General features: G+C 44.0%; 1 protein-coding gene across 2 annotated transcripts in view; it reads left to right on the top strand.

Annotated features, from left to right (window-relative positions):
• LOC122563748 (mitogen-activated protein kinase kinase kinase 5) overlaps positions 1-23,605 on the top strand; it is a 172,836-nt gene that overhangs the window by 26,729 nt on the left and 122,502 nt on the right. Inside the window, exons 3-5 of one of the 2 annotated variants that reach the window (XM_043717935.2) lie at positions 2,189-2,212; positions 8,666-8,853; positions 13,007-13,175. In XM_043717935.2, the coding sequence (XP_043573870.2) occupies positions 2,189-2,212; positions 8,666-8,853; positions 13,007-13,175 (381 nt within the window). The remainder of the gene's footprint in view (positions 1-2,188; positions 2,213-8,665; positions 8,854-13,006; positions 13,176-23,605) is intronic. The other variant, XM_043717937.2, reaches the window with a different exon arrangement.

Raw genomic sequence — 23,605 nt, 5'->3', positions numbered from 1 at the left:
GCTTCTTGAGTGTTGTTGGGGCTGCATTGATTGAAATAACTGGAGAATATTCTATCAAAGTCCTGAATTGTGTCTCGTAAATGGTGTACAGACATTGGGCAGACTGGAGGTGAGTTCCTCACTACAGGATTCCTAGACTCTGTCCTGCTCTGGTAGCTATTGGTCGTGAAGCACTTTGGGACCTCGTGAAGGGCACTACATAAATGCAAGTCTGTATAGAGGATTTTCAGCTCAGAATTGGATGGATACATGTAGTGTGATGATCTCAACAGTATGTTTACTCCCTATTAATGAAGTTTCCAAGATGATGAAGATATTTCTTAGAATGAACCTCCCTTCAGTTGGAGATGGGGTCCATACAATATGTTTCTGTCTTGATAATATCCCAAACAAGAGTAAATAGGCCATGACATTTCCTACGTTGCAACAGTGAATACTCTTTAAGAAATACTTGATTGGCAGCAAATATTTGGGTATCAGTTAAAGGTGCAATATAAATGTAAGTCTTTTTAAAAATTAATATATGTCATTCAGCTGTTACTTTACTCATGTTGTATGAGCAATAGTAGATCACTGGAATGACAAACACGAGAATCACTTTAGAATTGATATATTATTGGTGTGTGATGGAAATGTGTTGCTGGAAAAGCGCAGCAGGTCAGGCAGCATCTAGGGAACAGGAGAATCGACGTTTCGGGCGCTTTTCCAGCAACACATTTCCATCTCTGATCTCCAGCATCTGCAGACCTCACTTTCTCCTCATATTATTGGTGTGTAGTTGGTAATATCCTGGCTGTTGGATTTTTGTATGTTAGAGTTCTGTTCTCTGGGGACTTGGCTATTGGGTTTTTGCTATTGGTAAGCTGACTGAGACACCTCATCTTTCAGAAGGATTTCTTCTGTGGACTTCCTCCCTCACCAGGTAGCAGCACTACAAGATGCAGCCACCATATTGCTTTCACAAACCCAGGCAGTGGTGCTCTTGTGGTTAGTTCCTTGGCAATGAGCCAGGAACTCTGGGACTGAGTCCCACTGCAGAGATCAATGGCTGAAGAAGATGCTGCCAAGTTCTCTAACCTGTGCTGCTTGAGAATATCGCACCTTCCCGGCTGTAACGCTGAATTTTGTAAATGTTGTTCCTAGCATCTGCGCTTTCCTGGTTGCTCCCAACCTCCGTACTGGTATTAGTTGAGCCACCAATACCATGTGGGGAAGGATAACTCCCACAAGTCCTTCGGCAGAAGACAGGCTCTGACTTGATTAAACTTTAAATGTTAATTATATAGTGGCTACATACATTACACTTAAGAGACATGATTGTCTCTAATGAGACGTCAAGCTCCAATTGAGATAAATACACATTATTATTCTAACTGCATGGTTTTAACACCAAGAAGTGAGTGAGGTGCACACTGGAGACAGGAAGCAAAAGCAGAAATTGCTGGAAAAGCTCAGCAAGTCTGGCAACATTTTGGAAAGAAAACAGAGTTAACATTTTGGGTCCAGTAAGCCTTCTTCTGAAACATTAACTCTCATTTGTCTCCTTAGAGGCTGCCAGACCTGCTGATTTCCAGCAACTGCAGTGCTTTGGATTTTTTGTTTACTGCAGACTGGAGAACTGATATAGTACACTGAAGACTGGTTAGCTCTATCCAGTAACAGTCCTTTATACCCTGATGGATCTTATCCAGTGATATCATTTGCCCGTTGAAATCCTAAAATGTCTTCTACAACAAGAATGCCCCTAATGATTGTGAAGCAAGTTTTGAACCATATTTTATGTACAATGCAAAGAGGATCTGAATCTGAAGGTGAGAAAATCAATGGAGAGGAATATAACTGATGGTCCCTGGACAAGGGAGATTCTCTCCACTTCAACCCACGTTCCCTAAGACCTTGCTGTGATAAGTTCATGACACCTGCCTGTCACTGTATCAAACATGAGAGGATGGTCATCTTATCTTCTGGTTCTACTTGTATAGCTCCTCCTATTCCTGAAGAAGGGCTAATGCCCGAAACGTCGGTTCTCCTGTTCCCTAGATGCTGCCTGACCTGCTGCGCTTCTCCAGCAACACATTTCCATCTCTAGCTCCTCCTATGGCTAATTAACTCTATTTGATAAGATAAACACTTCTTTGAAGTCAGTTTTTTAAAATTAACCTCTGATCATTTTCTGTTTTGTTTGCAGGATATCATTTGTCAGAGAAATATGGTATGTTTTACAGGTGACTTTTAAGAATGAGCATGCTTGTTAAAGCTGTAATGTCAAATGAGGTGAAAGAACATAATGAGCAAACTGTACCTTGGACTAACTTTATGCTGGATCTAACCACATGCTGTTCCTTTCCTGCATGTCTTTAGTGGGAATGATGTGAGGGTGCTTTACCCTGTATCTAATCCTGTGTTGTCCCTTTCCTCATGTGTTTTGTGGGGATGATATGAGGGAGCTTTACTCTGTATCTAACCCCATGGAGTACCTGTCCTTGGAGTGTTTGCTCAGAGTGGTTCAGGGGGAGCTTTACCCTGTATCTAATCATGTACTGTACCTGTCTTGGGAGTGTTTGATGAAATTGGTGTAGAGGGAGCTTTACTCTGTATCTAACTCCATACTGTCCCTGTCCTGAGACTGATAGCTGGGGGACAATGTATAGGGAGCTTTACTCTGTATCTAACTGTATGTTATCCCTCTCTCCTGGGACTGTTTTGTGGAGTATAATGTAGAAAGAACTTTAGTCTGGATCTAACCCCATGCTGTCCCTGTCCTGGGACTGTTTGATGGTGTATAGTGTAGTTTGGAAGGAGCTTTACTCTGTATCTAATCCCACATTGTCTCAGTCCTGGAAGTTTTGCTGGGTTCCTGTGGACATCTAACCTGTGTCTAATTGTCACATAGCAAGACAGATGTGGAAGGATTGGTGCAGTTTTGCGAAGGCTTTTCCTTGTTAATGTTTCATGAGAATGCATTGGGTTTCCAGATGGTGAAAAAGCTGGGTTTCCTAATGGCAAGTCCACACATTGTGTTGAGTGCGGATTCGACTGTCAGAAGGTGATGTTGAGTATGGTGAGTGCAAAGTGCTTCCCTTGCAGAGATTAAAGGGTTGGCTAAGCAAAGTTGCCCCACTCTCTCCCTCCTGCTGAATCTTCAAATGGACATTGGTGAGGCCCTAGGAGTGGGTTAGTTCTGATACAGGCTTAACCAACCACCTTGTCCCAGGTCAGACGGTATGGGGAGCTGGAAAGATAAACTGAGGAATGTGATTCAGATTTTCCAACACTGCGTCCATACAGGGTGCAGGTACAGATTACAGCTTCATTCCGATGATATCAGGTAATTCAATTGACTCTGTTGTTCTGTTTGATACTACACTCTGGAATTAATGTGGCATGTTGATGTGGGTTCTCTACATGTTAGATAGGACAGTAAATAAGTTCCCTTCCTTGGCACATGACCTTGTTTTGGCATCTCTGTTAAAACTCCAGTACTCTTCAAAGGCTGTGACATCAGCAACTACTATTTTCTCTGGACAAGATTCAACAAGCTCAGCGGTTGTTTACTGGGAGTTTCAGTCATTCTGCTAAGACATCCAGTGATAGCTGTAAGAGAATTCCACTCTGCACTGAGATTGTGTCTTGTTCAGGGTGGCAGGTGGGGCAGAGAGAGAGAGACAGAGTGAGAGAGAGGTGGAGCAGAGAGGGAATGAGAGCGGTGGGGCAGAGAGAGAATGGTGGTCAGAAAGAGTGAGTGAAATGGGACAGAAAGAAAGAGAGAATCTGCGTGGGGGGGGGGGGGGACAGAGAGTGGGTGAGTGAATGACGGTGGGATAGGTAGGGGTGTGGAGTGTGATCGAATTGAAGCTGTGCGTGAAAACGTGGGGCACAGAGAGAGAGCAAGAGAGAGAGAGTTGTTTCCATCCTAATTTGGATACCTGGTTTTTATTAGCTAATGAGCAGGAAGTGGGAGAGTTTAGGCTTTGAATGAGATCATTGAAAGGTGCAATGCCTCAGACTAGACAGAGATGAAGGAGTGAGTGGCAGATGTGAAATTGAGCTAAATTCCTGACTGCACTGGCTTGAAGATATCTGTCCAAGTTCCTGTGTATTAAATGTGCTGTGCCTGTGAACACACACCTCCCTCCCCACAACCTCGAGAGTGATGATGCAGTGGGTGCTGGCCAGAGAAAGGTTAAGGAACTGATTGGCAGGTGGTAAAACATTCTGTTCTTTCGAGAAGGAAGTGATGCACACAGACTTGGTGTAAAGTGGGACTGTGTGCAGGAAGTAATTTGTACGACAGGCACTTAGTAGCATGTATAGCAAGGTATTTGGAAGAATCAGTGAAGTGTTTTGAAAGCCTTGAGTCGGGTGGTATGTGTGTCAGTCTGTGCTATACGAGCTGATTCCTGTCAGGTCCTCAGACACTTTTGCTGCTGGCAATAACTCTTTCTCATATCAGCACTACTCAGTAACACATTGTTCTTCTTAAATTAACCATAGGCTGCGGTTTTCCATTTGCCAGTTATTTTTATTCATTCACAGGATGAGGGCGTTGCTGGCTAGGCCAGCATTTATTGCTCATCCCTAATTGCCCAGAAGTCAGTTAAGAGTTAACCGCATTGCTGTGGATCTGGAGTCACATATAGGCCAGACCAGGTAAGGATGGCAGTTTCCTTCCCTGAAGGAACCAGATGGGTTTTTCTCCAACAATTGAAAATAGATTCATCGTCAGACCCTTAATTACAGATTATTTTTGAATTCAAATGGCAGGATTCGAACCCAGCTCCCCAGAACATTACCTGGGTCTCTGGATTAACAGACCAGTGATAATACTGCTAGGCTGTCACCTCCCCTAAGTTATTGTATGGGAATGGGTGTCATTTCATTGCCTTCTCCCACAATGAAAGAGCCGACAGGATCAAATGCTGAGCAGTTTTCAAAAGGACACCTGGTGAACGTTTCCCGGGATAGTTGATGAACCCACCTTCCCGCCCCATGTTGAAACTGCAGCCATTGTGGGCACAGCTGTATCTTCAAAGTCTGAGCTACACAGCAACACCTCAGACCAACAGGGGATCTATGTGACTTTTCTTGGGGTAGTGTTGTGGGGAGGCTGGGGTCAGAAGCAAGGACACGGAGGGTGGCTTTCAACCACAGATGAGGAAGCCCAACCATGTGGGGGTTCCTGCTGAAGTGGCAAGAAAGGGCTGGTACCTCCCTGGTTCTGACCCGGCTGATTATTTGCCCTTAGGCAAAGAAGTGGGCCATTAGGCCCCTCAAGTCTGTTCTACCATTCAAGGAGATCATATCTGATCTGTGACCTAACAGCATATTGCTTAGTGCCTTTGCTGAACAAAAATGTATCTGTTTCAGATTGAAAAGTAACAGCTGAACCAGCATCCTCTGCTGTTTCATGGAAAAGAGTTCCAAACATCTACCACCCTTTATGTATAGAACTGATTCCTAACATCTCTCTTGAACAGTCTGGCCCTAATTGTCAGACTATGCTCCGAGTTCTGAATCCCCAACCAGTGGAAATAATTTATCTTTATCTACCCTGTCGTTTCCTGTTAAAATCTTGAAGACTTCAATCAGATCACCCCTTAACCTTCTAAATTCTAGATGAAACCTAATTTGTATAATCTTTGCTCATAAATTAATCCCTGAAGTCATGGTATCGTTCTTGTAATCCTCTTGTAGACCCTTCATAACCGATACATCCTTCCTGAGGTGTGGTGCCCAGATCTGCACACAGCATTCCTGGGGGGGTTTTGTATAACTGCAGCTTAACCTCTTTATCCTTACACTCCTGGAGAGACTCTCTGGATGTTACTGTCATCTCATTTGCTGCTGACATCCTCAGGAGTATGTGCCAGTTCATTTGAGTTATCAGAGAGGGTGCTGCTTACCACTTGCATCATTGCCAGTGGGTGTTTAGCACACCTTGAGGGATTATCTCCTCCATCTTTGCATTGGGTTTCATCCATTGCTCACCAATCTGCCCCAGGCCACCCTCTACCTACCCCAGTCCTCTTTGTCCTGTCAGATGGTGAACTATTTCAGGCATACTGCACTGCCATTGAGCTTGCAGAGGGATTGAACATTTCCAGCCAGCACCTGGTAGCAGAGAAGGCAGTACCAGAACTTGACAGTGAGATTCCACACCAAGAAACATTTGGACGTCCGAGGACATCATGGGCCCTATCGTTTATCACTACACAACTCAACTCATGTCTTCTTTCCCTCTGCAAAAGTTTATGAATCTTGTCAAAGGCTTTTCTAAAGTTCATATAGACAAGAATACTGTGTTCAATTCTGGTATCCTTGCTATAGGAAAGATGTTGTTAAACTTGAAAGTGTTTACAAAAGATTTATAAGGACGTTGTCAGGTTTGGAGGGTTTGAGCTTAAAGGGAGAGACTGAATAGAACATAGAACAGTACAACACAGTACAGGCCCTTCAGCCCTCGATGTTGTGCCAGCCTTTAATCCTACCCTAAGATCAAACTAATCAACGTACCCTTCATTTTACTATCATCCTTGTGCCTATCCAAGAGTCCCTTAAATGTCCATAATGTATCTGACTCTACAACCCCTGCTGGCAATGCATTCCACACACCCACCACACTCTTTTTAAAGAACCTACCTCTGATATCTCCCCTACACTTCCTCCAATCACCTTAAATTATGCCCCCTTGTGATAGCCATTTCCGCCCTGGGAAGAAGTCTTAGGCTGGGGCTATTTTCTCTGGAGGGTTGGAGGCTGAGGGGTGCGTTATAGAAGTTTATAAAATCATGAGGGGCATGGATAGGATAAATAACAAAGGTCTTTTCCCCAGGGTAGGGTAATCCTAAACTAGAGGGCATAGGTTTAAGGCGAAAAGGTTTAAAAGATTTAAAAGCGACCTAAGGGGCAATGTTTTCACACAGAGGATGGTGCGTGTATGGAATGAACTGCTCAAGAAAGTGGTAGAGGCTGGTACAATTACAACATTTAAAAGGCTTCTGGATCGGTATATGAATAGAAAGGGTTTAGAGGAATATGGGCCAAATGCTGGCAAATGGGACTAGATTTATTTAGAATATCTGGTCAGCGTGGATGAGTTGGACTGAGAGTCTGTTTCTGTGCTATACATCTCTATGACTGTTTCACATTTATTGCTCTGCCCTTGTCAATCCCTTCAAAAAAAACTCAATCAAGTTTGTGAGATGAGTCTGCCAAGTCAATCAGCCATGCAGTCAGAAATCCAAGGAATCTCCTCAGAATATGACGTACCTTAATGGATGTTAATGATCTGGTTGTCTTTCGTACTGACCACTAGTCCCTGGGGCTCATTGACATGACGTGATTACCTGTGTCCATGGTGAAATGTTGGCAAGTACATTGGTTCCCATCTCCATGGCACAACTTACTGAGTTGTGAGATGGGAACAGTGCCTTCCTGCTGCTCCAGCTCTGTGACTGGGCTGTATTCCTGACAGTGGTTCTCCTGGCTATGGGCACCATTCCACACGACCCAGGCCACTCCTACACACCCTAACAGCACCTGAGCTGTCTACACATCCCTCAGTTCCAGTGCTGCTACCAACAAGGTCCACCACCCAAATGTCACATGTGTTCTCAGTATCTGTCCCAATCACTGACCTTGTGATGGAGCCCCTCCCCCACCCAATGAGGAGATGCTGCTAGCTGGCTGAGAGCCGCCATCTTTAGCAACCAGCTGAGGGTGGCATTGTACAGTGCAGGTTCCTGATCCCATTGCATCTGCTTTTAGCTGAAGCAGCCAGCTGTCTCTGTGTGAGACTCACTCTGCTCCCTCACTGCCTGTGCTGAGGTGCTCAACTCCCATCAGAGACACCACCCAAACCCAGTGGCTGAAGGCTAAGCCATTCCGATCAGACGTGGTGGAATGCCCAGTGTGCGTGACATTGGTTGAACAAACTATACATCTGCTTGGACTGTTGTTTGCAAAGACACTTGTGTTTCTTGCGCTTTAAGGTGTAATATTCTTTGGGAATCTGTATTTGTGTCATTTTGTTGCAGAGGTGCTGTTTGTGTTAATTTCCCTTGATGTTAACGGTTATTGTGAGAAGGAGAATCTGGGAAGATAAGGTCACACCGTTGTGGCTGGGAGCTCCTTTCCACAAGGGTGTAACTGGTTTGAGTTTGACTTCTTGTTGTCACACGTACTGAGATACAGTGAAAAGTGTTGTTTTGTGTGCTTTTTCCTGATTGCACTAAATCCCACCATTTTTACCTCAGTCCAGTTGAATCTTGCGATCCAGAGTATGTGCCACCATGGGGTAAACCCGGCCCACTAACACTGGGCTCCTGTCTCTCTCAGACATGGGGAAGGACGTCCTCTTGTCTACTTGTCAGGCTGGTGAAGCGAGCCGAATGGCCTCTTGAGTGAGTGAGTGGCAATCTCTGGGGAAGCAGGGGACAGAACTGAGCCTAGGGTCGACTATGCTTTTGAGTATTAAAGCATCTTAAATTCAGGAACAGGAACAAAAAATAAATTACACCAGAGTTGGTGGAAGGCAAAACCATTCTGGGAAGGAATCTGCTCAAATAATCAAATGTGTGAGTGTCACTGAGTGAGCAGTGAGGACATTTTGAGATGTTGCCTTTGTGCAGAAGTTGAAGTGATTGGCTGTCTCTCTTTCCTCCAGGGGTGTTATGGGAACTACATCTTCATTCCATACATCGTGACGCCCAGTGGTAAGGTCTTCTGCTGCGAAGCCAGTATGATGAAGTGCCTGACCGAAATGTTCCAACCGCACTTTAACCTGGAACCTCTCCTCATGCCCTTGGTCGATCGCCTGACTAAACTACTGGAGGAGACCCAGATCAACTCTTGGTGAGAGGATCTCCGCTATATTGGGGAGGTGGGTGTGTGGTGTTTGGGGTTCAAGTGAGGAGGATGGTGCATTTAGCTCCGGCCCTCTTTTCATTCTCCCGTTATTATTTGCCAATCTGACTGTGGAGTAAAGGGTTCATACTCAAATTTACAAACAGCTGGCCACATTACCAGTGGTATGAGAGGTCACATGACAGGGTGATGCTGGAAAGAGATGTCACTGTGTCGAGCTGAAAATGTGTTGCTGGAAAAGCGCAGCAGGTCAGGCAGCATCCAGGGAACAGGAGAATCGACGTTTCGGGCATAAGCCCTTCTTCAGGAATTCCTGAAGAAGGGCTTATGCCCGAAACATCGATTCTCCTGTTCCCTGGATGCTGCCTGACCTGCTGCGCTTTTCCAGCAACACATTTTCAGCTCTGATCTCCAGCATCTGCAGACCTCACTTTCTCCTGTCACTGTGTTGAGCCTTGTGCAAAGGCTAAGACTGTGCATTCTTCATCAAATGTTAAATGAAAGGTGTTAATATGGAGTTCTGTGTGTGGTTCTACTTGTCTCACTGCAGGGGGGGATGTAGTGGCACTGGGTGGGGTGCGGAGGAGGTTGCTTGAGATGGAGATGTTGGATATGCTTGGATTATAGAGTCATAAAGCTGTACAACACGGAAACAGACCCTTCAGTCCAACTCATCCTTGCTGACCAGATGTCCTAAATTAATCTAGGCCCATTTGCCAGCATTTGACCCATGTCCCTGTAAACCCTTCCTATTAATATACCCATCCAGAAGCCTTTTAAATGTTGTTATTGTACCAGCCTCCGCCACTTCCTGTGGCAGTTCATTTTATACATGTACACACGTGTGACAAAGTTGCACCTTAGGTTTTTTTAATCTTTCCCCACTCATCCTTAATTGATAACGTCTAGTTTTGGACTCCCCTACCCTGGGGAAAAGACCTTATCCATTTACCCTATCCATGTCCCTCATAATTTTTTATCGCTGTTAGGTCATCCCTCAGTCTCCAGGGAAAACAGCCTCAGCCTATCCAGCCTCTCCCTATAGCTTAAATCCTCCAACTCTGGCACAATCCTTGCAAATCTTTTCTTAACACATGCAAGTTGCACAACCTCCTTCCTGTAGCAGGAAGACCAGGACTGAATGCAGTATTCCAAACCAATGTCCTGTACAGTCGCAACATGTCTTATCAGCTCCTATACTCAAAGCAGTGACCAATAAAGGCAAGAATACCAAATGCCTTCTTCATTACCCTGTCTACCTATGGCACCACTTTCAAGGAACTGTGATCCTGCACTCCAAGATCTCTTTGTTCAGCTACATTCCCCAGGACTTTACCATTAAATATGTAAGTCCTGTCCTGATTTGCCTTTGCAAGATGCAGCACCTTATATTTATCTAAATTAAACTTCATCTGCCACTTCTTGGCCCATCAGCCCATCTGATCAAGTTACTCTGAGGTAATCTTTGCTATCAACTACAGCACCAATGTTTATTTTCTTTGGAGCAGAGAGGACTGAGGTTGGAGATGACTGAAGTGTATTGGATTTTGAGGGGAATGGACAGAGAGCAGCTGTTCCCCTTGGTTGAGGGTTCAATCACGAGAGGGCAGAGTTTTTAGGGAAAAGGATGGGAGATTCAGGGGGGATTTGGGAAACATCTTTTCCACTCAGTGTGTGGTGGGAATCTGGAATGTACTGCTGGAAACCTTACAACCTTTTAAAAAAACAATGAGGAGGAGCACTTCAAGTATCATAACATTCAAACGTACTGGATGAGTGCAGGAAATTGGGATTAGCACTCCTTAAGTGGTATGAATTTTACCATCACTTTAGTCTCTCTTAATCCATGTCAAGCACAAAAAAGCAACAGTTAAGAACAGATCATCCAGCACCCCGCCCCAATGAAGTGTGTGTGTGATGGGGGGAGGGGAAATGTACCAGGTTTCCCGCCCTTTTGCTTTGAGCTCTCATACTGAGTGACAGGAACACAAAGAACAGGAAAATCACGGGTTGCTTTTCCCGTTCTAATCTGAACAAGCTGATCACAACCTCAACTTGGATGTGAGCCGACAGGTAGCCTCAGAGTCTGGGTCAGAATGATCAGAGAGTGACTTTTTTAAAAACAAAATTGCAATAAACCATAAATCCTTCATCTCCAGTAAAAACTTTAGATAATAAGTGATCGAATAGTGAAATTAATGATTAATATTACTCATTATTGAACAGTGGGAGTAGGGTGAACTGATGATATTTGGGTTGGTTTTCTGCACTCCAAAAAGCTCCTGGAAATGAACTTTTCCTCTGGTTTGAAATGACAAAGTAGAGGAATGATTGTCTCATCACTGTGTATGGACCAGGCAATAAGTGACTGCCTGATCACATTCCTCCAAACTCTCTGCCATTGGATAGGGTTAACCGGGTCTGCTCAATTGGGGATGGTTTCCATCGCCTCCTCCCTGTGCCACATTCAGTAACTCATTTGTTCAGTTCTTCTGCAAGAGCATAGGTCAAGCTAGGAGGTAGACTGGTCTCTGGTATCTGGTGTCCATTTAATGCAGGGCTTTGAGGAAATAATGATTGTATAAAGGCTAGAAAGGGAAAGATGCATCTCGCTATTTTCTCCAGTTATTTGTTGAGTTCAACACTGTGACTCAAGTTTATCCAGTGATCAGCTTTCCAACTGAGACCTTGGGAGTAAAAGGGATTCCCTGAGTTGAGTCATGCTACCTTGCTGATGGAGACATCACTGCTCCTGTCCATACTCTACCCATGAGTCTTTGGCCAGGGAACGGGTAAGTGAGCCATCACACTGGCAATTCTTTGTAGAAAAATCTGCTTCCAGTGGTAGGTGTACCAGATACCAAAGGGCACAGATTTGGCTAGGGAATGAAAAGTGAAAAGAAAATCAGTAAAACTATGAATTGAAGTGGTAGAGTTCCATTTTTAGGATGAGTTAGAGCAATGAGCGCCATTTTCAAGCTTTGTTTGTTTTCTCCTCCACACATGGCTTACTAAGAGTGAAAATCGTGAGCTTTTTTAACACACCACATTATGATGGTCAGGAATGTTTTTATTTGTTCATTCACAGGATGACAGTGTCGCTGGCCAGGCCAGCATTTATTACCCAGAGGGCAGTTAAGAGTCAACCACATTGCTGTGGGTCAGAGTCATATGTAGTCCAGACCAGGTGGGAATGGCAGCTTCCTTTCCTAAAGGACATGAGTGAATCAGATGGGTACTTCCGACAATCTGCCATGGTGGGATTGGAAGCTGGTCCCCATGACCTGGGTCTCTGGATTAACTGTCCAGTGATAATACCGGTAAGGCTGTCACCTCCCCTTCAAAACTTCATTCTTTTTCTTTCTTTTAAATCGACAATGGAAACAAATCCAGTGTAAACTTCAATAAGGAAGTAGGAAGCTTTACAGTACTTTGGGGGTAAAGCATGGAAGTAGAAATTAATGGGAAGCTTTATCAAAAAGCCAGCAGATGGCCATGGGCCAAATGGCCTCTTTCAGTGCTGTAAGGCCCTATACTTCAACTTGACATTAGATTTAAACCCTAGTATGACTAAACAAGCTGCGCAAGCCCAGGTTTTTATTTAAATTTATTCATGAGATGTTGTGTTACTGCCCTATATTTATTAACTTGCCCCCCCATCCTGATTTTTAATGTGAAATGGGGGCAATTGAGGAAGATACAGGGGGAAGAGTGGAACAGTGCCTCAGAATGGAGGTCACTAACTTTAGGACAGGTGGGTGTGAAATGAGCATTAAAAAAATGCCACTCATAAATTATGATAAAACTACGCCAGGTATTTCTGAATGAATCTCAGACTCAGTGATATTTCATCCCTGTGCCTTCAAATATTACATACTTAAACAATCCATTGAAAAGGATGGGGTTATGGTCCATTATCTTGTGTCCTTGATTCTAGTGGGTATGATTGATCAATGGCCATTAAAATACGTGCAATAAGAACTGGATTCAAAAAGTTAACTCTATTTCTTTCTCCACAAACCTGCTAAGTTTCTCTGGCACTTTCTGTTTTTGATCAGCGGCCAGTTTTGAAGAGGTGGAACTGAGATTTTTGCTTTCTGCCTTTGCTTAGTGAAGGCATTTTACTTTTGCTATTTTGCAGTGAATATTTTCGGGAAAGCATTCAGAATGAAATCCGCAAAGCGAGGGAGACCTACCGTGGACAAGAGCTACGAGATGCACTCGCACGTATCCAACAGCGTCTGGACAGTGTGGAGCTTCTAAGCGCTGATGTTGTAATGAACTTGCTGCTGTCATACCGTGATGTACAGGTACGTCAGCTCTTGGAAATATTGTGACGTGTAATAAGTACTTTATCTGCCTAGAAATGCCATCATGTACAGGCAGGATAGTTACCTGGAAATACTGTAATCTGCAGGATTGTCAATTATTAAGGCACACTGCAATGTACCAGGAAGTCAACTGCCTGGAAATTCCAGGAAAAAATACCAGCACCAGTAGAACACCCTGTTACACACTCACTTTCCATGTTGTTGTGCACTTGCTTTCCACAAGAACATATTGTTTCACATCAGTTTTCCATTGGTATTAGCTGTTACACACTTGCTTTCTACCAGATACACCATTACACACCTGTTTTTCAATTGGACACACAGTTACACACTTACTTTACCCTAGAACAAACTGTCCCATGCTTGTTTTCCACTAGAACACACATACACCCGCTTTCCAATGGCACATACTTTTACACAGTCGCTTTCCCAAGAATTCACTGTTACACACTTGCTATCCCCACTGTCTGCCTTCTGCCAGTCAGCCAATCTTCCATCCATGCTAATACATTGCTATTAACTCATGTAACAACCTCCTGCGTAGTACCTAATCAAATGCCTTGGAATGGGCCCACTGTCTGTCCTTTGCCTAACTTGCCCGTCACCTCCTCAACGATGGCCAGTGATGGTTATTCTTAAAAGCAAAATGGATAAGACATTGGTGTCGTTGCGTGTGTGGTCAAGTTCAAAATCATGAGTGAGCTGGATAGAGTAAATAGAGAGAAGCTGTTCTGTTTGTAAAAGGAGTAAGAAACATGGGTGGAGCGAGTAGTTAGGGTATGAAATGCTGTGCCTGGGAGTGTTGTGGAGGCAGATTCAATTGAGGCATTTTAAGATGGCATTGGATTATTATTTTGCAAGGGGATTAGAATTTGGAGATGATGCTAATTTAATGAGCCAGTGCGAGCGTGTTGGGCTGAATGGTGGACTCCAGTGCTGTCACACTTTTGTAATTCTGTGACGTCTCTTTTCACATGTGGCTGTCTCTGAGATCTTGACATCACAGCTTGCTCAGGAAATACAACATTGCAAAGTTCTTTCTGTCACTCTTCAAGAAAGGCAACTGTGTTCCACAGTAACGATGTTTCAAGCTAACAGGAGACATGCTGAGCAGCCCGTTCCTTCGCTTCTCCTCAACTGAACATCAAATCCAAACCAACTCAGCAAAGGCACACATTGTTCAAACAAGATAGACATAAGACCCAGTCAAATGACATCTGGGAAATGAGTCCATTCAGTTATAGAGTCATATAGCAAGGAAACATTCCCTTCAGATTCTGGATTAGTGGTGCTGGAAGAGCACAGCAGTTCAGGAGCTTCGAAATCAACGTTTCGGGCAAAAACCCTTCATCAGGAATAAAGGCAGTGAGCCTGAAGAGTGGAGAGATAAGCTCTTCCAGCACCACTAATCCAGAATCTGGTTTCCAGCATCTGCAGTCATTGTTTTTACAACATTCCCTTCAGCCCAACCTGTCCATGCTGACCAAGTTTCCGAAACTGAACTAGTCCAATTTGCCTGTGTTTGGCACTTTTCCCTCTAATCTTTTCATGTATGAGTCCAAGTTATCTAAATTTTTCTTTTATTCATTTGCGAGATGTGGGCTTCGCTGACTGGCCAGCATTTATTGCCTGTCTCCAGATGACCCAAGTGCTGGGGAGCTGCCTTCTTGAACTGCTACAGTCTGTGTGGATGCTGTTAGAGAGGGAGTTCCAGGACTTTGACCCAGCAACAGTGAAGGGAAAGTGAGAAATTCACACAATTTCTTCAAAGCTTGGTTGTAAAAGACAGTTTTCAATGTCTCAAAGACTTCTTTTTCCAGATTTTTCGCATTTGACTTGAAGTAAATCCACTTTTCCTCAATTCTTCAAACTCAAGCAATGTTTAATATGAAGCTAATTCATAACTGGAAATAGGTCAGTCATGATCTAACTGAAAGGCAGGACTGGGTCAAGGGATTAAAGGTCTGTCTCCTGTCCTTAAAATCCCAATAGATAACGATTAGGATCTTGGTTCATGGTAAGTTCACTGTACATTTGTAAACATCTGTTAGGGTTGGAATACATTGTTAGTGGCTGCTTTGATTGTGCACAAATACACTCCCCTTTCAACTCCTCCTCCCATTGCGCCAGTCCACCCCCAACATGGTGAGTCAGACTGTCCACATTTTCTAATCTTTCCCCGTGGAGCTGCCAAATGTTGTGTGAGCAAAATATACAGGGAGTCAGCCAAACATGTAACTCTTCCCTGGTTCAGTGTGAAAACTGCAGTTAGCATTGGTAACCAGGATACCAGGTTAAGGGTAATGATAATGTAATGACTGTGTGACTGACCTGACCAAGAGGTTTGGAGTTCAACTCCAACCATTCCCGTTTGAGTGTTTGAAATCTACTTCAAGAATTAGGAGATTAAAATATAGGCATGAGTTGAAGTGACCATGAAGCCAATCAATTGTTGTATAAAACCCACTTGCTCATCCAAGACAGAAAATTGGGAACCTATCTCCTCCTGCCTGTGCTATCGAAACCTTTAATAATCCTAAAGCCTCAATTACGTCTACACTTTGCTTACAATACTCCAGTGGAATGCATTGCAGTGTCTTAGGTCCATCCACACAATTCTACAGGCTTCCATCCGTAGCATCACCTTGGTAAATCTATAATTCTTGCTCCTATTTAAACTCTGTTGGTTGGTTTTATCACTTTGTCTTCTTGCACTTCCAGGGAGTGTTGTATTTGAAGTTTAACACGTTCTGCGTGTCTTTCCATTGAGGCTGTACTCCCACTCCTTCAATGTTTTCTGAAATATCTTGCCTCCCTGAATCCTAATTCTCAATCTACGTTCCTTTGAGGCTGTGTACATTCTCACACACAAACACCAATCAACCCAACGTCCGTCTGCTTTGGAATGTTGTCCATTATACTTTGATTTTCTTGTTTAATGTTTTGACATTCCTCACTCACCCTCCCCTTCCACGTATACATTCTATTGAGAATATGGAGCTTGCTAGCAGAGGGAGTGTTTAAAGTATCAATGCAGTAGAGGCTAAGAGAGTCAACAAATGAGCAAGAAAGGAATAGAGGGCTGTGGTTGTAGATTTAAATGAAGAACAATGGGAAGAGGCTGGAGTCGAACCTAGACACTGTTTGATATGCTGTATTTCCTATGTCATTTATTTTATCTTTGTACCTCCTAACCTCTTTTTTTTTGTTTTCTGCACTGATTGATACTTCCTTACTGTTTATTTCAGTTGAGCTTTTATTGCCTTATCACACTGGTCATCCTCTTGACTTTAGCACAGAAATCAAAATTAGGCCATTTAGTCCAACTGGTCTGTGTCAATGTTTATTTTCTATTAACTTCCGCCCACCTGAACTCCAGTCAGAATATCCTTATCTTAGTTTCTCATTCATCCTGTGGGCAACATGGTGGCTCAGTGGTTAGCACTGCTGCCTCACAGTGCCAGAGACCCAGGTTCGACTCCAGTCTCAGGTGACTGTCTGTGTGGAGTTTGCACTTTCTCCCAGTGTCTGTGAAGGTTTCCTCCCACAGTCCAAAGATGTGCAGGTTAGGTGGATTCGGCAAAAGTGAGGACTGCAGATGCTGGAGATCAGAGTGTAGATTAGAGTGGTGCTGGAAAAGCACAGCAGGTCAGGCGGCATCCGAGAAGCAGGTAAATTGATATTTCGGACAAAGGCCCTTCATCAGGATTGGCAATGCTAAATTGCCTGTAGTGTCCAAGGATGTGCAGGTTAGGTGAATTAGCCATGGGAAATGCAAGGTTGTGGAATATATTGGGGATCTGGGTGATTTGCTCTTTGGTATGGACTAAATGACCTGAAAGGCCTCCTTCCACAAAGTAGGGATTCTATGATTTAAGCTTCCCCTTGGACCTGCCTGTTATTCACCTTGTCCATTGCCTGTGGGAGTGAGTTCTATATTCTTGACATGCTCTGATTACAGAATAATTTCTCCTAGTTTTTAAAACAAAATTCAAGGGCTGCTGCATGCCTGATGAGAGCTAACATTTATCATTCATCCCTAATTGCTCAGAGACCAGTTAGGAGTCAACCACATTAACTTAGGTCTGGAGTCACATGTAGGAGAGACAAGGTGAGGATGACAAACCTCCTTCCCTATAAGATGTCTCTGAACTTGATGGATTATTACAGCAATCAACAGGGGTTGCATGGTTATTATTAGGTTAGCTTTCAGTTCCAGATATTTAATGATTTCACATTTTACCGTGGGCCGTGGGATTTGAGCCTCTGTCCTAGAGCATTAGTTTGGGGCTCTGGTTACTGTGACATTGCCAGTACACCACAGTCTCCCTCTTGCATTCTCTAATGGATTTTTCCGTGACTGTCTTGTATTGATGACTCCTACAGCCAGACCCAGGACACCTCCATGTTTACCTTATCATAATTTTAAAGGCATCTATTAAATCACCACTCAACTTTTTTCTAATTTTTTATTTCCAGATTCTGAATCTTACACACAACTGTACAGCATATTTTCCCCATCACCAAATCACACAAGACATTTTTTCATCTATTAATCACCACCAGTAAATCATCTGTGGTCTCTAATTGATTAATTTACATGCAAAGTCCATTAAAAGCAATGCAAAACATCAAAGGTGAGGGAGAGGTAGGAAGAGTGGGTGGGGGATAAATCAAAATAGAGTTGTAAGGACCATCTCTCAGCCTTCTGTTCTAAAGAGAGAGCTCTGACCCATTGAACATTTCCTCTCGTATCTTAGTTTCAGTTTTTTTTTTGAGACCAGAATGATATTTTTAAGTGTGGGCCAACCAAGCTTAAGGTCAATTCATTTTCCGCACACTCTGCTTTTCAGAGCCTTTGCTTTCTTGAAGCATGTTGAAGAAAGGAGTTCCTTCTTTATTTTCTGCCCGTAGTTAGACTTGAAGAGACTTGCTGGAGCTGGCAGAATGCCACTTCTAATCGCCCCAGTGTATTGTCAGCATCAAGGTTAAAGTTTCAGCTGTATTCCAGCCTGGCACTCCAGTTGTAGCACAGAGTGAAATGTTGCCTTTTCGATTAGATGATCAACTTCAGGACCTCATCTTCTGGCTTAGGTGGATGTGAAAGATCCCATGATGCTCTCAGCTGGTGTCCTGGGAATTGAGGGATATAGGAAGTGGGCAGGAGACTGGAGTTGAAATCCATAATTATCCATGATAATGCTACATGGCGGGCCAGACTTGATGGGCCAAATGGTCCACTCTTGCTCCTGTTTCATGTGTTCTTGTGTTAGTTTGGAGACAGATGAACAATATCTTCCCACTGACCTGGCCGATGCTTATCCCTCAATTAAATTACTTGGTCTATATCACATTGTTATTGGAGTAAGTTTGCTGCCTGGAAGTTTTTGTTTGATTCATTCTTGTGATGTGGGCATCGTTGGCTCGACCAGCATTTATTGCCCATCCCTAATTGCCCAGAGGACAGTCAAGAGTTGACCACATTGCTATGGGTCTGGAGTCACATGTAGACCAGACCAGGTAAAGGGTGGCAGCTTCCTTCCGTAAAGGACATCAGTGAACAAGATGGGTTTTCCCCCAATAATCAACATTGGATTTATCATTAGACCTTCATCGCAGATATTTTTTATTTAAGTCAAATTCCTCTCTCTGCCATGGCAGGATTAGTGAGCCCGATGGTTTCTTTTTCAATTCCCGACTCGGGAATTGAAAAAGGGCGGCACGGTGGCCCAGTGGTTAGCACTGCTGCCTCACAGCGCCTGTAGACCCGGGTTCAATTCCCGACTCAGGCGACTGACTGTGTGGAGTTTGCACATTCTCCCCGTGTCTGCGTGGGTTTCCTCCGGGTGCTCCGGTTTCCTCCCACAGTCCAAAGATGTGCGGGTCAGGTGAATTGGCCATGCTAAATTGCCCGTAGTGTTAGGTTAAAGGGGTAAATGTAGGGGTATGGGTGGGTTGCGCTTCGGCGGGTCGGTGTGGACTTGTTGGGCCGAAGGGCCTGTTTCCACACTGTAAGTAATCTAATCTAATCTAATCTAATCTAATTCCAATGTTACAACAGTGAATTCACTTTGACAATAATTTACTGGCTGTGGAATGTCTTAGGTTGTGAAAGATGTTTGTCAGTTACTGGTCTCTTTTTGATTGTTAGCCGCAGTCACTTCTTAAAACACTGTGAAACAAAGCTAGTAGGAACTTCAGTAAAAGGCAAGTGGGGATTGTTGAGCAATAATGTCACAGCAAAGAACATGAGCTAATGAGGCTGCCAAACTGGTTTGAAACTTAGCGTCAGTGAAGTTGCTGGGAGGCAGACCTGTCGCGTCCAGAGAACATGTGGGATATCGAGTGAGTCTAGCCAGGCAAAATTCTTAGCGCAGGAAGCTAAAGGGAAAGGTGAGACGCATAGATTTAAAAGCACAGAAACAGACAGATTAAAGATAGGAATATAAGAATAAATGGAACACTTAGTGATTGTCATGTAATGGAACGAAACAGCACAGAAGTGGACATTGTGATAATGTCACTAACCAAGTAATCCAAACTCCCAGGTTAATACTGTAGAGACAGCGTTTCAAACTGCACTACGGCAGCTGTTATAGAGCCATAGAGATGAACAGCATGGAAACACACCCTTTGGTCCAACCCGTCCATGCCGACCAGATATCCCAACCCAATTTACTCCCACCTGCCAGCAACCGGCCCATATCCCTCCAAACCCTTCCTATTCATATACCCATCCAAACACCTCTTAAATGTTACAATTGTACCAGCCTCCACCACTTTCTCTGGCAGCTCATTCCATACCCGTACCACCCTCTGTGTGAAAAAGTTGTCCCTTAGGTCTCTTTTATATCTTTCCCCTCTCATCCTAAACCTATGCCCTCTAGTTCTGGACTCACAACCCCAGGGAAAATAATTTGCCTATTTACCCTATCCATGCCTCTCATAATTTTGTAAACCTCTATAAGGTCACCCCTCAGCCTCTGACGCTCCAGGGAAAATAGCCCCAGCCTGTTCAGCCTCTCCCAATAGCTCAAATCCTTCAACCCTGGCAACATCCTTGTAAATCTTTTCTGAACCCTTTCAAGTTTCACAACATCTTTATGATAGGAAGGAGACCAGAATTGCATGCAATATTCCAACAGTGGCCTAACCAATGTCCTATACAGCTGCAACATGACCTCCCAACTCCTGTACTCAATACTCTGACCAATAAAGGAAAGCATACCAAATGCCTTCTTCACTATCCTATCTATCTGCGACTCCAGTTTCAAGGAGATATGAACCTGTACTCCAAGGTCTCCTTGTTCAGCAACACTCCCTAGGACCTTACCATTAAGTGTATAAGTCCTGCTAAGATTTGCTTTCCCAAAATGCAACACCCCGCATTTATCTGAATTAAACTCCATCTGCCACTTCTCAGCCCATTGGCCCATCTGGTCCAGATCCTGATGTAATCTGAGGTAACCCTCTTCGCTGTCCACTACACCTCCAATTTTGGTGTCATCTGCAAACTTACTAACTGTACCTCTTATGCTCGCATCCAAATCATTTATGTAAATGACAAAAAGTAGCGGGCCCAGCACCGACCCTTGTGGCACTCCACTGGTCACAGGCCTCTTTGAAATTTAAAATCAACTTTAATAATGTCTGAAATTGAAAACAAAATTGAAGTTTCAGCATTTTTGCCATTAAACCACCATTGATTGTTTATAGAAACCCCTATCGCTAAGTAATGCCCTATCAGGAAGAAAATCTGCCATCTTTACTCAGTCTGGCCTAGAGAAATGTGGTTGATTCTTAACTTCTCTCTGAAGTATTCAAATAAGCACCAGGTTCAAGGGCCCTTTGGGATAGGCAACCTCCAATGAAAGAATAAAGAAAAGCAAAGTGCATTCCAGATAATTAAAACTTGCTGCTCGACAAAAAAAACCAGTCGTTCCTTTGCCTGTCAGCATAGCCTCAGAGATAAGAGCGGAGATACACGGCTAATCAATCCTACTTTAGCATTTGGTAAGATCATGACTGAGTTACAACATCCTCTCACACTTTCCCCTTGTTTTGTGAATGTCCAAACATGTAAGGATTTCAGTCTTGATAATACACCATGGCCCAAGGAATGCTAAATGTTTACAAATCTCTGAGTGACGAAATCTCTCCTCACCTAAATGGCCAATCTCATTTCAAGGAAATATGATCTCTCATTCTGCACTTTCTGGGGAAAACAACTAGCAGCATTTTTCGTGCCAGACCTGCTTAGAATTTTAGATCGTATTTTCTTTTTTCTAATCAGGGAATCTGGCCCCATTCTACTGATGCTGTCCTCAGTGGATAACCTTTTTATTGCAGCAATCATGTAGTGAACTTTCTTTTAATGGAAGTCTGCCGTCATTTGACAAGGAATCCAAAACAAACACCCATTCTCCAAGTATGGTCTTATCAGACTCCAGCAGTATAAAACTATCTTTTAAATTCCATCTCTTGCAATACTTGCCTTGAGAATTTATAGTTACATCTGTATATTCCTGTTTTGTGAGTCATGCACAATAATCCCCAAGTTCTTTGTCAGTATTTACGAGCCTTTCACCTTTGTAAAAACATTGTTGCTTTTTGATGCTTCTGATCAAAGCTGCTGATTTCACACTTCCTTGCGTAATGTGCCATCTGCCACAGTCCTGCCCAATGTCTTAGATAATGTCCCTTTGCAATCTCTTCAGGTACCCCCCACAGCCAACTTACCTACTTAGTTCGGAACATCAACAAACTAGGGCAGTATTACACTCGGTCCCTTGACTAAGCCTTGATATTGATTAATAGCCCAAGCTCTGAGCTCTGTGACATTCTACCAGTTACACTTGATCATATGGAAACTTCACTGCATATTCCTACCTTTTTTTCTGTCCATGGAACAATCCTCAATCCAAGCTTTTTTGTCATACACAATTCCATTAGTCTTCATGTTGTGTAAAAACCTGTGGAACCTAACTGAATGCCTTCAAAACATCCAAATGCACTGCATCCACTGGTAGTTCATTAATTACCTGACTAGATTCTGGATTAGTGGTGCTGGAAGAGCACAGCAGTTCAGGTAGCATCCGAGGAGCAGTAAAATCGACGTTTCGGGCAAAAGCCCTTCATCAGGAATAAAGACAGAGAGCCTGAAGCGCGGAGAGATAAGCTAGAGGAGGGTGGGGGTGGGGAGAAAGTAGCATAGAGTACAATAGGTGAGTGGGGGAGGGGATGAAGGTGACAGAATGCCCCTGGTGCTCACCTTCCACCCTACCAATCTTCGCATAAACCAAATCATCCGTTGACATTTCCGCCACCTCCAAAAAGACCCCACCACCAGGGATATATTTCACTCCCCACCCCATTCCGCCTTCCGCAAAGACCGTTCCCTTCTTGACTACCTGGTCAGGTCCATGCCCCCCTACAACCCGCCCTCCCATTCTGGCACCTTCACTGCCACCTCAGGAACTGCAAAACCTGCGCCCACACCTCCTCCCCCACCTCCATCCAAGGCCCTAAAGGAGCCGTCCACATCCATCAAAGTTTTACCTGCACATCCACTAATATCATTTATTGTATCCATTGCTCCCGATGCGGTCTCCTCTACATTGGGGAGACTGGACGCCTCCTAGCAGAGCGCTTTAGGGAACATCTCCGAGACACCAGCACCAATCAACCACACTGCCTGTGGCCCAACATTTCAACTCCCCCTCCCACTCTGCCGAGGATATGGAGGTCCTGGGCCTCCTTCACCGCCGCTCCCTCACCACCAGACGCCTGGAGGAAGAACGCCTTATCTTCCGCCTCGGAACACTTCAACCCCAGGGCATCAATGTGGACTTCAAAGGTTTCCTCATTTCCCCTTCCCCCACCTCACCCTAGTTCCAAACGTCCAGCCCAGCACTGTCCCCATGACTTGTCCGGACTTGTCCTACCTGCCTATCTTCTTTTCCACCTATCCACTCCACTCTCCCCCCGCCCCTGACCCAACAGCTTCATCCCCTCCCCCACTCACCTATTGTACTCTATGCTACTTTCTCCCCACCCCCACCTTCCTCTAGCTTATCTCTCCACGCTTCAGGCTCTGCCTTTATTCATGATGAAGGGCTTTTGCCTGAAACGTTGATTTTACTGCTCCTAGGATGCTGCCTGAACTGCTGTGCTCTTCTAGCACCACTAATCCAGAATCTGGTTTCCAGCATCTGCAGTCATTGTTTTTACCTAATTACCTGACTAGTTCTACCTGCAACTTTAGTCTATGTCTAATGAATATTCATACCCCTGCCATTGGAAACCACTTCCTCTTATTTAGTCTTTCAACATCATTAATGAGTTTGAACACCATTGTCAAATCTCTTAATCTGACCTTCTTGAAGGAGAACAGCTCAAGTTCCACAGAC

This window comes from Chiloscyllium plagiosum, unplaced genomic scaffold (assembly GCF_037043375.1).
Source record: "Chiloscyllium plagiosum isolate Xiang-an unplaced genomic scaffold, Cpla_swu_hap1 HiC_scaffold_30, whole genome shotgun sequence".
Taxonomy (NCBI): domain Eukaryota; kingdom Metazoa; phylum Chordata; class Chondrichthyes; order Orectolobiformes; family Hemiscylliidae; genus Chiloscyllium; species Chiloscyllium plagiosum.
Note: the sequence above shows the minus strand (reverse complement) of the source record. Positions and strands in the feature narration are given on the sequence as shown.